At 36.3% G+C, this 14,214-nt stretch overlaps 1 protein-coding gene across 9 annotated transcripts in view; it reads left to right on the top strand.

Moving 5' to 3' along the window:
* PDE10A (phosphodiesterase 10A) overlaps positions 1-13,893 on the top strand; it is a gene marked incomplete at its 5' end in the record, with an annotated part of 237,119 nt that extends 223,226 nt beyond the window's left edge. For all 9 annotated transcript variants that reach the window (XM_083857578.1, XM_083857577.1, XM_083857576.1 and 6 more), the window contains 5 exons: positions 402-574; positions 1,681-1,792; positions 3,523-3,603; positions 5,672-5,760; positions 9,388-13,893. In XM_083857578.1, coding sequence (XP_083713704.1) covers positions 402-574; positions 1,681-1,792; positions 3,523-3,603; positions 5,672-5,760; positions 9,388-9,505 — 573 coding nt within the window. In that variant the 3' untranslated portion in view covers positions 9,506-13,893. The remainder of the gene's footprint in view (positions 1-401; positions 575-1,680; positions 1,793-3,522; positions 3,604-5,671; positions 5,761-9,387) is intronic.
* Between the last annotated feature and the right edge of the window lie 321 nt (positions 13,894-14,214).

The raw sequence follows: 14,214 nt of genomic DNA, 5'->3' as shown, positions 1-14,214 counted from the left end.
TTACACACCATCTAAACTATGCTTAAGTGAATCAGGTACTCAGTTTACCAACTTGACTGTGCAGACTCTGGACCACAATTGAATCACAAGTTTCCAAGTTAACACTGTCTGGAAGTGCTTTTAAATCAAAGAAAAAGATTTCAATCATTTTTCTCTAGCAATATCTTCAGGCTTCAAAAGGAGCAGCCCCAAAAACAAGTTGTTGGCTTAGTCATAGTTTTTTTCATGACAGTGTTTACAAAGGAAAAATAAAAATGGGAATTTCAGGCTATTAACATTTGAATTTGCAACAAAACTTGTCATTGGGCTGTAAAACTGTCTTAACTGTCTGGTGAAGTAAAGACTGAAATCATCTCAGAATTAGAGCTTTTGCTTTTTATTGGTTTTTTACTTTTTCATAGCTGGAAGGGCACAATGTCTTCTCCAATCTGAGCTCCAGTGAATATGAGCAAGTACTAGAGATCATCCGGAAAGCCATCATCGCCACAGACCTCGCCCTGTATTTTGGAAACAGAAAACAACTTGAAGAGCTGCATCAGACAGGAGCATTAAACCTTAAGAACCAAACACACAGGTAAAGCAGCAAACCAGCAGTAGATCCCTATGGCATTAGTCTAGAAAGAGAAACCTTATTTTTTAAAAAGAATTATCTCTGAATAGTGTTTTTCTTACATATGTGATGTCTAAGACCAGCAGTGTGTAAAATTCCACATATGTAACAGTGATTTCCAGTGCTTTATGTTTATGTTGACCCTTACATGGCCGATGACGTCTCTGTCTTAACTTGAAAGTGCACTTTGCATTTATCAGTTGATTATACTGTGTATTTCCTCTGGTATATTTGTCTGTTGGTACAGTTTTAATGATGGCCATCACACTGGCATGCAGGTTACAAGCTCTATGCTTTTTCACATGGAATAGGCATTATTAATAAAGGTGCAAGTATCTTTAAGGGCCATATTAATTTCTCAACTAGGTGAAATCAAGTCAATTTAAACTAAATTGCCAGTTTTCTTTATAAAACTTAGATTCACAAATCATAGATTTATACTATGAAATTGATTAAAGAGGATTTTCTTTTTGTGAGTGTGCCTAATCCTAATAATGATTTTAATACTACTGATGTTCAGTTACTCTGTGAACAGGTTTTTCAGTATGTAGGACAGTTATGCATTGGATTCTTGTTAGTCAGAATTCAGATTCATTCCAATGAAACAATGACAGCATCTTAAGACAGACTCAGAAGTAATCTTTCCTCTTTTTAGGAGCTTTCTTTCCTCTCTCTTTAAAGAACAAAGAAATGCACCACTAAGATATGCCATCTTTCCTTTTATAGGCTTGTACTGTATATTCAGAAAATTATAGAGGGGCACATGAGTGTTTTAACAGGCAGGCATTCTGTGCCCTTGTCTGTGCATGTGGTTGTGTAGAAGATGGTCAATGAACTCTGGTTGCAAACAATGTAGGGAATACAACAAGGAATACAGTATTCAGTCTGTGCCATGCCTTACCAAAGAATCATAAACACATGAGGAAGAAGCAGTAGGTGGGAGAAAATTTGTAGTGTGTACACATTAAATTGCTGCTGATTAAATTGAGGAAGGGCAAATGAAAACTTTGCAGAGTGATCATAAAGTCTTTATGAAACTTACAATTTGATGTCATTTTATTCCGTTTTAGGGATAGAGTGATTGGCCTGATGATGACAGCTTGTGATCTGTGTTCTGTAACAAAGTTGTGGCCAGTTACCAGACTGACAGCCAACGATATATATGCAGAGTTCTGGGCTGAGGTATGTGTGATTCTTTTGTTTACTCTCCTTACAAATGGAAGCACCCAGGAAGGAAAAACGCAACTATAAGTATTTTTCAATCAATATCTTGGTGTGCTTATTTTAAAGAGTTCACTGGTGCATGCGTGTGTTCGTTGCTTACTCTGAAGTTATTTAAAGAGCTGAGTTAGCTGTATAATTTTCAGGCAGTGCATCTTCTCTCTGTTTAAGATAATGTAGAAAGTATGTCCTAACATAAAGTGACCAAGTAACAGAACACGGAAGAAGCTACTAACTGTAGTTTTTTGTAGAAATACAAAATATGAAACCAGCTTCCAGATCAGCTACCTTGAAACACATTTATAAAGGTATAGTGTGAGTACAGAAAATGATAAAGCAAGTATGAAGAACATTAAATTTTTTTTCAGTCTTCTCTGTGAGCCGGCTCAACAGTGATGTCTCAGAGAGAGCTGAGTCTTCAATACATTGAAAGTTACTTGATAGTTAATGTGTACTGAAACAAGAAATTAAGCTGTAATAATATGGTTATGTTTGTAAATAAATATGCAGTCTCCCACATGTCATATGCTGAGGAGTAAATGCCCTAATTGTTTAATTTTTAAAGTGGAAATGAATGCTGTGGGGATAAGGAATAAATTGCATAGAGTAGAGTTATGCAACTTTAGGAGATGTGTTTTCAGGACTACTATTGCATGTGTGTATGATAAAGTGTTTTTCTTTTCTGTGATGTGCCCTGTGGAATCTTGCAGTATTCAGTGGCCTTATTTCTGTTTTACACAGGCATAAAATAGAAATCAGGCCTGTGGAGTCGATGTAGCATGCATATAGTGTGGAGATTGTTACCCTGCCTGTTGTGTGTTCATTATGAAATTCCAGATGTGTGCTTCTTGTGGGTGTATTTTGTATTCACGTATTCTTGTTCTCTTAATTATAAACATCTAAGACTGCAACAAAATATTTGAAAAATGCTGACTGTTTAAGCTCAAAGATCTTGTTCATTTTCTGAAATGTCTGCACTGGAAAGTGACTGTTTTTATGAGTGGTAGAATGGACGTATAATGTTGGCATGCCTCACTCATTACATACTCAAGTTTTTTGCTTATAAGTAAAAAGACTTTTCAATGCAAATCTAGTGAGCTCAGTGGAGAAGGAAGGAAAAAACTGATTTTCCATACTCAAAAATAGTAAAGGTGAAATTATGGACGTAATTGCACCTGTCCAGATGTTAATTTTTTGTAACTCAAGGATGAGTTAATAAAGGTAGATGTTGATATATTGATATTTATATATAATGAAAAGATAATTTTTTTGACAAAGAGGGTACACTGTAAATTCATCTGGCTTTTCCTTGGATGAGTGAGTTGTGGTCTCCTGGTATTATGATGCTTTAAACAGATATTTTGAAAGATGAGACTAACTGAGCAGATAGAGCAGAATAGAATGATTTCTTTGGGTTTAGTCTTCTAATTGCTTTTTATTATGGAGACACACTTGGAAACAAGGAAAATGTGTGTACATTGACTTACAGCATCTGCTGTTTATGTTATCACTTAGGTGAATGTACAAACTGAGAGTCTCCTTGGACATTTTTCTGAGATTGCCTCAGAGTGGTACCACACATTATTTTAAATTCTTGATTTTTAGATTGACATAGAATAGAAGATGTAAATTAATTCAGGTCTCAATAGTCTTGTTTTTGTTTCTTAATCTCTCTCTCTGCTTTTCTCCAGGGTGATGAAATGAAGAAAACAGGTATTCAACCTATTCCTATGATGGACAGAGATAAGAAAGATGAAGTCCCTCAGGGTCAGGTATGAACTCTCTCAGTAAAATGATACTTGTTTATACATAAAACATGTACGGAAAAGCATTTCATATATTAGTGAATATTGCTTTTGAAATTGGGTTATTCGGACTGCTGAATTCCATGTTCTGCATGCAATGGTGCTGTTTTTTAAAGTGGCAGTGGAAAACTTGTTTTCAAAATTTTGCTTTAATGACAATGTGCTCTTTGCTGTCATCTCTTTTTCCTTTCTTTGTACTTGTAGCTCTAGCTAAGACCAAAATCACCTTGAATTTTTACAAGTGTCAGTAATGCTTTTTAATGCTTCTTAGTAAGTGCTTGTTTCAGCCCTCAGCTAGTGTCCAAAGGAGGGTAAGAAAGATGGTGAAAGGCCTTGAGGAGAAGCCACATGAGAGGCAGCTGAGGTCACTTGGTCTGCTCAGCTTGGAGGAGACTGAGGGGAGACCTCACTGCAGTTACAATTTCCTCATGAGGGGAAGGGGCAGAGGAAGGGCAGGCACTGATCTCTTCTCTGCAGTGATCAGTGACAGGACCTGAGGGAGTGACCTGAATTTGTGTCAGGGAGGTTTAGGTTGGATATTAGGAAAAGGTTCTTCACCCAGACGGTGGTTGGGTGCTGGAACAGGCTCCTCAGGAAAGTGGTCACAGCACCAAACCTGACAGAGTTCAAGAAGTGTTTGGACAATGCTTCCAGGCACATGGTGGGACTCTTGGGGATGGGCCTGTGCAGAGCTGACTCGATTATCCTTGAGGGTCCCTTCCAACTCATCATATTCTTTGATTCTGTGATTTTCATTGAGCTAGAAGGTCTAAAGGGTGACATTTTAGTTTTTGACAATTATAATCTTCTTTTTCCACTGAAATAAAAGTCTCTCTTAAAAACTAGCAAACAAGAAGAAAAGACAAAATCCAAAACAAATGAGAAGAAAATGAGACAGTATGTGAAACAGTGTGCATGAGCAGACATCCCATGTAGCCTTGCCTTCTCACCAGCTGCAGTTTCTTTCTGTTGGTTGCACTATAAGTACTTAATCTCAGAGTGTTGGGTTCACAGCTCAGAAAATATATCTTATTTTTATTTAAAGTACTTAGGACTTGGTTACATAGCAGTATGGGAGGAATTTTTTGTATTGATGAAGACAAGAGTTGCTCTTCAATTTCTGACTAAGGATCAAAGTTTGTATTATTAAAGAAAGATATTATCAAATGCTTTGGTCATGGTACAATACATAGTATTTCACAAAAAGGCATTTAAAAATTCTGCTCAAAGGAAGGGGTCATAGTGCACAATCGTAACTGTCATAAGAGCCTGGAATAAGTGAGTGATGTTGTAATGAATCTGAATGCAATCTGTCATTGAAAACATAAGTAGCATTTTCTAAAAATTTCTTCATGTCATGGCAATTCACCTGTGACATCGTAGCCATCACAGGCCCCTAAGCCTGTAGGAGTCAGATATCATTAAAAATGTGCTCATTTGGTGTTCCCTATATATGGTGATGGTAAAAATATATTATTGAATTACATACATGAGAAGCAACTGCAAACCAATCATTGATCACACTGCACACCATTCACAAATGTGCAAAGCCCCAACATTTTAAGTACATTGAGCTATGCAATGCATACCCTGGAGGACATCAGAACCATCCATAATCTTGACCATACTTTGTGAATGCTGAACAACCTTCCTTTTTAAAAAAATAAAATCATCACATGAATAGTGGTTTGCAGAAATGCCTCTAAAATCTCCACCTACTTCCTGCCGCTACTGACACCAAACAGTAGACAGATCCTGAATAGATGAAAGGAATCAATTGAATAATAAAAGGTTCTATAGAAAACCTTACTTGAAGCAGCCATATCAGTCATAAAAGAAAGGCAAGTAAGCAGCTTGTAATTACCAAAGATTTCACTGTTGCTGCTTATTTTAAAGTATTTGGATATTAAAAGGAGATGCAGAAATGTGAGTAACTAATATAAGCAGTAATTAAGTAAAGAGCTTTGAGCTGTTAGTTTCCAGTGTTGTAGTTTGGCAACAATTTTACTATTTTTTTCATTCTTGTTTTTCATAGATTGGATTCTACAATGCTGTAGCCATCCCATGTTACACCACCCTTGCACAGATCTTTCCTCCAACTGGGCCACTACTCCGAGCATGCAGGTGAGTAAATGTACATAGCTTATACCTTGGCCGAGGAAAAAGCAAGAGTGCTTTGAAAGTTTGTCTGGAAATACAGATTTTTAATTTTAGGATTTGCATGAACATTAGCAGGGATACACGTCTCCCATTGATCTGTTCAGAAACCCAGAAGTGATAGCTACTGTCTGGGACTATCCACTGTAGATCTACAGACACACTGATTAAAATGTGTTGGATGCCAGAAGCATTTAGAGAGAAACAGTTCAGTGTTTGTGCATCCCTCTCTGTGCTGGTTCAGTGTAATTTCCCTCTGTGTTGTTTTTACTTCAATTGGTTCCCACAACAAAAACCGGCTAGTATTCTCTTTAATTGAAAAATGTGTGTTTAGTATGTGGTTTTATTTCATATCAGATAATTTCTATTAAAAACCAGAAAAAGAAATATCTAGAAAATATTCAGTAGTTGAGAATATAGAAGCATTAACATTGGCATATGGGAGAAGCAAATGTAACTTTCTCCTGTAACACAGTGGATATGGAGCTTGGGTTGTTGTGGAAAAGAGGCAAGAGTCCTTTACCTGTTGGCTGCTTCTCCACTTGAATGATGGTTGACTGCTTTGTAGGTAGTTCTGTCCAGTAATTATATCCTGGGCCATAGCAATCTTTCCTAACAAAAATTTTGCTGAAACCAGTGTATGCTTCATTAAAATGTTCTGGTTTCAGGTTAATCTATATATTCTAGAAAACCTCAGCTGTTTCATAAAATGCCAGCAAATTCTAGTCATATTGAGTAGCTAAAGGTCTGTTTTTCTATGCTCTTATTAGTACTCTCTCATATTTTTTCCCTTTCTGGCCACATGGATATCCCAATGAGGCTTATTTGCAAAAGTGGCCTGTTTTACTTGGTTCATCTTTTAGAAGTCAGATGAAGATATTTAAAGTTGAATTGTGGATATTAAACACCCACATAAGCATGTGCTCTGGATAAGAGTTCTTGCTAATTCTGAAGATCAAGCATGAACATCTTTTCAAGAGTTGGCTTCTCTGTAGAAGGTGTGATGTCTGAAGTAAAAGCAACCAGACTGATATGATTTTTTTTCTATCCCAGAAGTTATGTTTGTGGTTTGTAATTCAAACAGTTAATACTTCTGAAAGCTACATTGGCACAATGTCTGCACTGGATAGAGGTTTGGACAGGCAGGTCCCTGGCTTGTTGTTGTGTATTTTTTAATTTAGATTGTGCTAATGAAGAACCAAAATGTAGATGAATACATAGAGCCTCTGCAGGACTAAAGAACTTCTTGAAAATCCACACCCTGGCATAAAGTCTTCTGAGGAGAAGTTTGGTGGTTTTATCTTAGCCTTGAAATTATCTTCTGTGTTTTCTTTGAAGAGAATGAATAGGAAGTTTGAGGGTTAAGACTTGGAAGTGGAGAATAGGAAATCAGAGCAGATACGACTTTTGGTGCCCAGTTAGAAAAAAATTGATGTTATTGTAGGGTCTAAAATACTCCCGAGTGTTTCAAATGGCTGATTTTGCACTACACTTTTGATTTTCTTTTATTTTTGATGAGTAACTGTTATTCAGTGTGATCAGAGGCATACAGCCTCATTCTTGTTTGGTGCTTCCTCAATTGCTGACTGAACCAGTTTTGATATCACCTCTTCACCAGCACTACTCATTCTTGGAACACAATATTTAAGCTGCTGTGTCCTTGAGTTCTTTAAAACTCAGACACCAGCTGCAAATATAGCAGCTAAGGCAGCATGTCAGCATCCAGGCTTTTATTTTTAGAACCTCTGGGCATTTATTCCAGACACTAGGAGCCGGGGCTTTATTGGGAGCTCAAAGGCAAATGAATTGTATTATCTATACCTTACAAAAAAAAAAAACCAACCAAAACACCCATACCAAAATCCACAAAAAAAAACCAAAGCAAAAACAACAACAAAACCCCCATATATATATGTGCGTGTGGATATACATGTGTGTATATATATATATATATCTCCAACACTGATTTTCTTGAAGTAAGGTAGCAGCTAGCAGTCTAAAAGGTTTTCTTTTCTGGTAATTTCTTCCACATTTTTAAATGTTTTCTTGTCATCTCGAGTAGATCAAAACTATTAGCCTACCCGTGTTACAATGTTCAGAATTAGATCTGAGTAAGTTTTGTAGCCCATGTACTCAGTAGGCCTACCAAAGTATAAATATATGGAAGCGTATTTATTTGGAGGATAAAGTTATTTGTTTTTTTCCTATATTTCAGACCAAGTAATTTAGAGTTGTTTTCCTCGTGCTTTTGGGTGTATCAATTCTTCCTGAAGTTGATAAATTTTAAATATATTTTGGCTGCAATTCTCATCACTTTCCCAGATCCAGGAAGGAGATAGAAACAGTGATGCTTCTTTTTTTCTGATCCTTAGTGCCTGATTGTATTAGCTGAGGTTCAATGCCGTATTAATGCTGGCTTCATAACTTCCAGTTGGCCTGAAGCACTGGTAGAGCATTTTCCTGCAGAAAATGGTACAGGTGTTACCCTAGAGGGCACCAGCTTTCTTTGCTAGACTTCATCAGACCCTGCCTTCCACCGCCTTCAGAAAACGCAACATTTTCTCTTCTTACCTGTACACTGTGCTTTCAGATCAATATTTGCTGGTTTAGCAAATGTTTTGGCAAGGCTGTGACATAAAAATCAGACAAGCTCTGCCGCATAAATTCTGATGTAATATCATGGTATGACATACCATAGGTGACCTTTTAGTACTGTTGCCATCCTGTTTGTCTTAGACATCTAAGAACAAGGGAACTGCTTTAGTAACTAGGGATCTGACAGTATGGAAATGAAAAAGTTGGGTTTGCTCTCTTTCTCTCTGTGTTTGAAGACTGAATGCTGAGATTTGGCCATCGGTTGCAAGGCCTATCATCCACATAGACTTCCCAGTCACTAGAGTCCTACTGGTGTACAGCAAGTAAGACTATGGGTTTGTACCCCCTTAAGATCATTAGAAAATTACCAGCTTGATTTCTCATATTTTTTTGGCTTCTGAGCCAAAATTTGCACTTAAGGATTGGCCAGGCTGTGGGGCACTAAATGACATTTGTGTCCCAAGGAAAGGGTGCCCTTTTAAATGTAGTAGACTGATAATAGGATTACCTCAATACTAGTTGAAAATTGATACTGTGTTCTTGGCATGCAACATTTGATATACTGTCAGGCAGGGATTTTGCAGGAGTTTCAGAAAGCTGAATCTGCTCCTGTGCTCCAGAGTGCTGTTTCAGAGTGTCTGAAGTCATGTTTGTCTTGGGTCACAGCTGGGCTTTCCTGCAGCCATGAGGGCTATAAACTTGTCATGGAAGCAAGTGATAGCCCCTAGCTTCAGGATTGTCTTGGAGAAGGAAGGTGTACTATAGGCTAGGATAGAGTTAACATGGATATGAGTCAGAATTACAAAATGGGATAAGTGAAGTTGGAGGCTGAAATAATGTATAGATGATAAAAGCTTGATGACATGCAGGTACTAATATAAATATGCTTACATAAATATGAATCTCAAAGTGTAGAACAGCAGACATTATTGTGAAGAAGAAATAAATCCCAGTAAATTTATGAACAGTGTCTCACATTTGACTTTTTTGCATCTCCAGGGACAATCTCAACCAATGGGAGAAAGTAACAAGAGGTGAGGAAGCCTCTATATGGATTTCTTCTCAATCCCTTACTCCTGGGACCTCAGATTCTCTTCCTGTGAAGATTGATGACTGAACAATAGCAACAGATTGCTTTAACCTGAAAAGCACCCCTTCTTGTTTTAGGGATTGTTTTTTTGTTTTGTTTCATTTTTATTTGGAGAAAAAAAAAAAAAGGAAAAAGGAAAGCTACAAAATGCTAAGTAGACCTGCCTAGGAAGGTAACACTCATGGAGTTACCTCAGCTGAATGACTCTGGCAGCCAATCTCCTGACCTACACCAGTGACACACTGTAAACAGAGAGAAAACGACAACCCAGATGTTTTGGAGTCAGCTATCAAAAGACAACTTACAACTTGTGAATATAAAAGACTGGCCTTATCTCATGGGCTACATTGCTGAGGCCTTAATTTAAAACTGATGGGGTGGGGGGGAATCTTATGGGGTACTTCTAAATTGTATCTTTCTAGTAAGGGTTTCAATGGTACTTTTAATATACCGTACTGTGGCTGGCTTTAACACCAGTGTCACTTGGGAGTTCTTGGCTATAAATACAACAATATACCCATTGCTGTTGTGAATGTTTATGTGTGATCTACTTGTAATCAGTTTGAACTCCAGCAGAATCCTTGGAGACTATAATTTATGCTTAGGTTACAGTGAATTCTCTTGCTGCAAACTAAAGGAAAACCAACATTCAGGTTAAAGTTTTAAAGTACTTCATTAAGCATCATGATGCCAATTGTCTGTCACTCACAAGGGAAATGTTGATAGAACTAGTGATGGTGCTTTGTTCTTTAGGATGTTTTTAAACCTAGACAACTCCTCCCTTAAAACACTGGAAGTACTGGATAATTGTCTCTGATACGAGAGGGAGTTTCAGGTTGGAGTTTTTGTATCCATAGTGACAGAAATATTGGATTAAAATTTAAATGTGACAGCAAAGATTTCCTTGCCTAGCTCACAATTAAGTCATCATTTTTATTTCTACCTACTGAGCTGTATTTTAAAAGGTATCGGAGACATACCTGAAGTATGCCATCTGCTGGGAACAAAATCCTTGTCAGAGAAGTCAGGTCTGATAAGAGGGATTGTGGTACCATCACAATAAATCAAAAATGTGTTTGTATTGACTAGGTTTTGTGTTGCACAGTAACACTGCATGTCTTCTACTGCTTTTCCCCCTATCCCCAAGATGAGTGAAATTAGGAAACTTCTCCATTTGTCTGTTTGTTTTTTCCCCTAGTTAGCGAAATTTCCAGGTTTAGAAATGCCTTTCTTAGTGAAAGAATAGCTGACCGAAAAGTACCCTAAATGGTGTGTTTACAGTTCTGTGCTGACTTAGGCCTCAGCCTTACAAACTTATGCACAGACTTACATGTAATGCCACTCTTTTAAATTTAGTGCAATTGTACAGAATATGTTTCATAACACTTAATTTGCCTTTGTCTTTCTCTTAAAAATAATGAGAAAAAAAAATCTTCATAGTGATACACACAGTAGATGAAAACACAGTCTTTGCATACCTTTCACATACAGCCTATACTGCATTATGTGCTTTTTCACAGATAATGCACTCTTGTGGAGGTTCCGTGACAACATGGCCATTGTGTAACTGCAACAAATAATGGTAGTGACCTAAAGACAGAACACAGGTTCTTTTTCCATCTCCTGTCTTTTGGGCTCTATTGCTCTAATAGGCATGCCAGCTTTTGGGTTTCATGTGAACAACTTGGCCTCTTGAGTTTTGCCTTCTGTTATGGTCGAGCACATGCCAGTATCTGTTTATGTGTAGTATGTGATCCGTAGTTGCATAATGTATAAATGCACCTAAGCCTTTGCTGTACATAGAGATCCCATGGGCTGAGAATTCAATATGAAGTTATCTTATTTGTATGATGCATGTTACCTAGCAACAGACCCATAATTTTTATTTTTTTTTAGTTTGCCTTACCAATTCTAAGTGCAGATATTCTTTGGTAATCACAGCAAACTGGTTTGGAATTGAAAAAGAGCAAAAACAAAGAAAAAGAAAAACATGGCAGGAAACAATTACACCAAGGTAGAATGAATAATGTATCATGCTATGTCCTCTACTTTCCTCCTTAGCCATTCTGCTTCAGCTAAATAATGCAGATGCAACCTTTCATCCACTAAATACTTGAGACAGAATCCACGGTTGGTTCCTAATTTACATGGAAATTATCTAAATCTGTGGTGACTATAAAAATGCTCTTTGAAATTCAGATGCCCCAACAACTGGATGGAATGTTTTCCTTCATGGGTTGAGTATATTTGCTTCAACATATTTGCATTAAATATATTTGCTGTTATTTTCCCCTTTTTTCCCCTTTCCATTTGAAAGTGCTGGTCTTAAAAGCATTGTAAAAGTATTCCTTCTCATCCTATATCTATGAGTAGGGAAAGCTTTTCTTTCTTCTTTTACTCACTCACAGTAAAGATAACTTCAGTAGTTCTGTTTCCTACCATTAAAAAATGTTTGGCAGTATCACACACTATATTATGTTTCGAAGTTTTTAAGTACTGATAGAAGGCATGTTTCCCTGGCAAATTTGTTAAATTGGCAATAAGTTGTTCTATTAATGTCTCAAGTGAATCAGCTACTGTTTCTAATACAGAAATAGTATTTGGTTTGATTTTGTGGTGTGTAAAAGGAGGAAGGTCATGACAAAATATTACTCCTTGTTAGGACTTAGACCAACAAAAATAGTCATAATGAGCTGGTTTTTTTAAGCAAATGTAGTCTGTCTTAGCATTTGCAGAGTACAGATTCATATGTGTAAATATTTTGTAGAAAAACACTTGGACCTGCACTTCCAAAGTCAAACCCACCAAAAGTTAGAACTTTGGAGCTGAATTTGAGTTTCATGGCCCAAAGATGTGTTGAGATTTAATTATTCAAAGTTCTGTACTCAAACTCACAATCAATTAAGACATCTAGGTTTGTAAGATATCTGACTCAGTAAGTTAAATTGTCAAAAGCCGTTCCTTCTTGCATTTTTATCCTCCTAAAACTTATCTTGCCAAAAATAATGTATAAAAAACTTAACGTATCTTTCCTTTCCTACAAGTATTTGGTTTTATATTCCTAGAATTGCATTTTTCTTAATAATTCCAGCTGCTTTTCCCTCCTACGTCTAGTAAAGGTAAAAGCACTGTTTGAAGTTTTAACTGAGCATTTCTAATGTATTATGAAAAGGTGCCTGGAAGGTATGCACTGAGTGAGAAAAATAGTTGATATAGCATGATACTCATCTGAGATGTTGCATATTTCATTACAGCATGACAAATTCTGTTGTTACAATTAATCTATGAATTTTGCATGGTTTTGCAATATTCTACTGTAATGGTTCAGCTCATGGCAGTAATTTTTTAATGTAAGTGACCATTAGAGAAATGAAACAGGGTTTTTTTAGCTGAAGTATATGATCAAGCATGTTAAATTGGAGGGGACATGCAGAGTGGAATTTATCACTTTATGTGGCACAGATTTCTTTCCTGTGTGTAAACTTAACAGTGTGATCAGTTTGCTGTGACTGCACTTAGACCATTTAGTGTTAAAATTGTAGGAGTAGCAAAAAGCACTATTCATGTTAAAAAATAGAGATTATTAGATGCTCAAATCAATCATGACCCTCTTGAAATAATGCATTTGCCTCAAACACTGTGATATTGGACCAATTCTGTGAAGTGGAACAATTAATTTATTCATTCTAAACACAGAAAAGGCTTTCTGCACACTACTACAAAGAAGTTCATGTTCAAACTTTAGGTTATATATCCCAACCTAGCAAAGGCACATCATAACTTTTGTTTGCTTTCTGACCAAAAACTGTGCTCGATTGTAATACGGGTGTATACTCTGTCAAATAAACCTAAAATAACGGACTGCTTTCTAGGGTAGATCAAACTGATTTGTAGAGTAGTTTCATAAATATTCCAAATTCAGGTTGGGCTGTTATGTGGAGAAGAAAGAACTTCAAGGTAACAACATTCAACTTTACTACATTTAGTGAGCTGAAAAATTTGTTTTATATATATATATATATTTACACACACACATATATATATATATGATACATATAAACTATCTTTGTAAAAAATATGCAAGTGCAATAATTTAAAGAGGTCTTAACTTTGCATTTATAAATTATAAATACTGTACATGGTGTGTAATTTTTTTCATGTATTCATTTGCAGTCTTTGTATTTAAAAAACAAACCTAAACCTTTACTATTACGTTTGTACAATAGAACAGTAAGCATTTATTATGATATAGTTAAGTTGTAAATAAATTCACAAACCAAACAGCCAGTACATATGCATATATGGGTGTCCTATTGTGAAACCTGTTTTTGCTTTTACTGCTGGCTTTAGCACAGCAAGACAACTTCTGTGGATATGTAATTATACATATAAATATATGTATGATACATAAAGTATATTTAGAAATGTTCATAATTTTAATGGATATATCTATACCTATACTTTGGTGTGAATATTACTGAATACAGAGTTTTTTAATATTATTTTTCATGTTTATTTTTGCTATTATTGTGAATGCGAGTGAGGGATGGGAATGTGTGTGCATATATGTGTGTTTATACCACAAGCAAACCACAGCACAAAGTGATTCAAAACATGATGGAGTTTTTTGAATAGGCAATGCTTGTTGTTCTCTATATTTTCAGTTTCCTGCTTTTAAGGTATGTTTTTCCCAACATAAGACTTTTTTTCAGTATGATTTTATCACCTATTACAGG

The sequence above is a fragment of the Zosterops lateralis genome (genome assembly GCF_965231275.1).
Source record: "Zosterops lateralis genome assembly, chromosome: 3".
Taxonomy (NCBI): domain Eukaryota; kingdom Metazoa; phylum Chordata; class Aves; order Passeriformes; family Zosteropidae; genus Zosterops; species Zosterops lateralis.
This window is presented reverse-complemented; position numbering and strand designations above follow the sequence as displayed.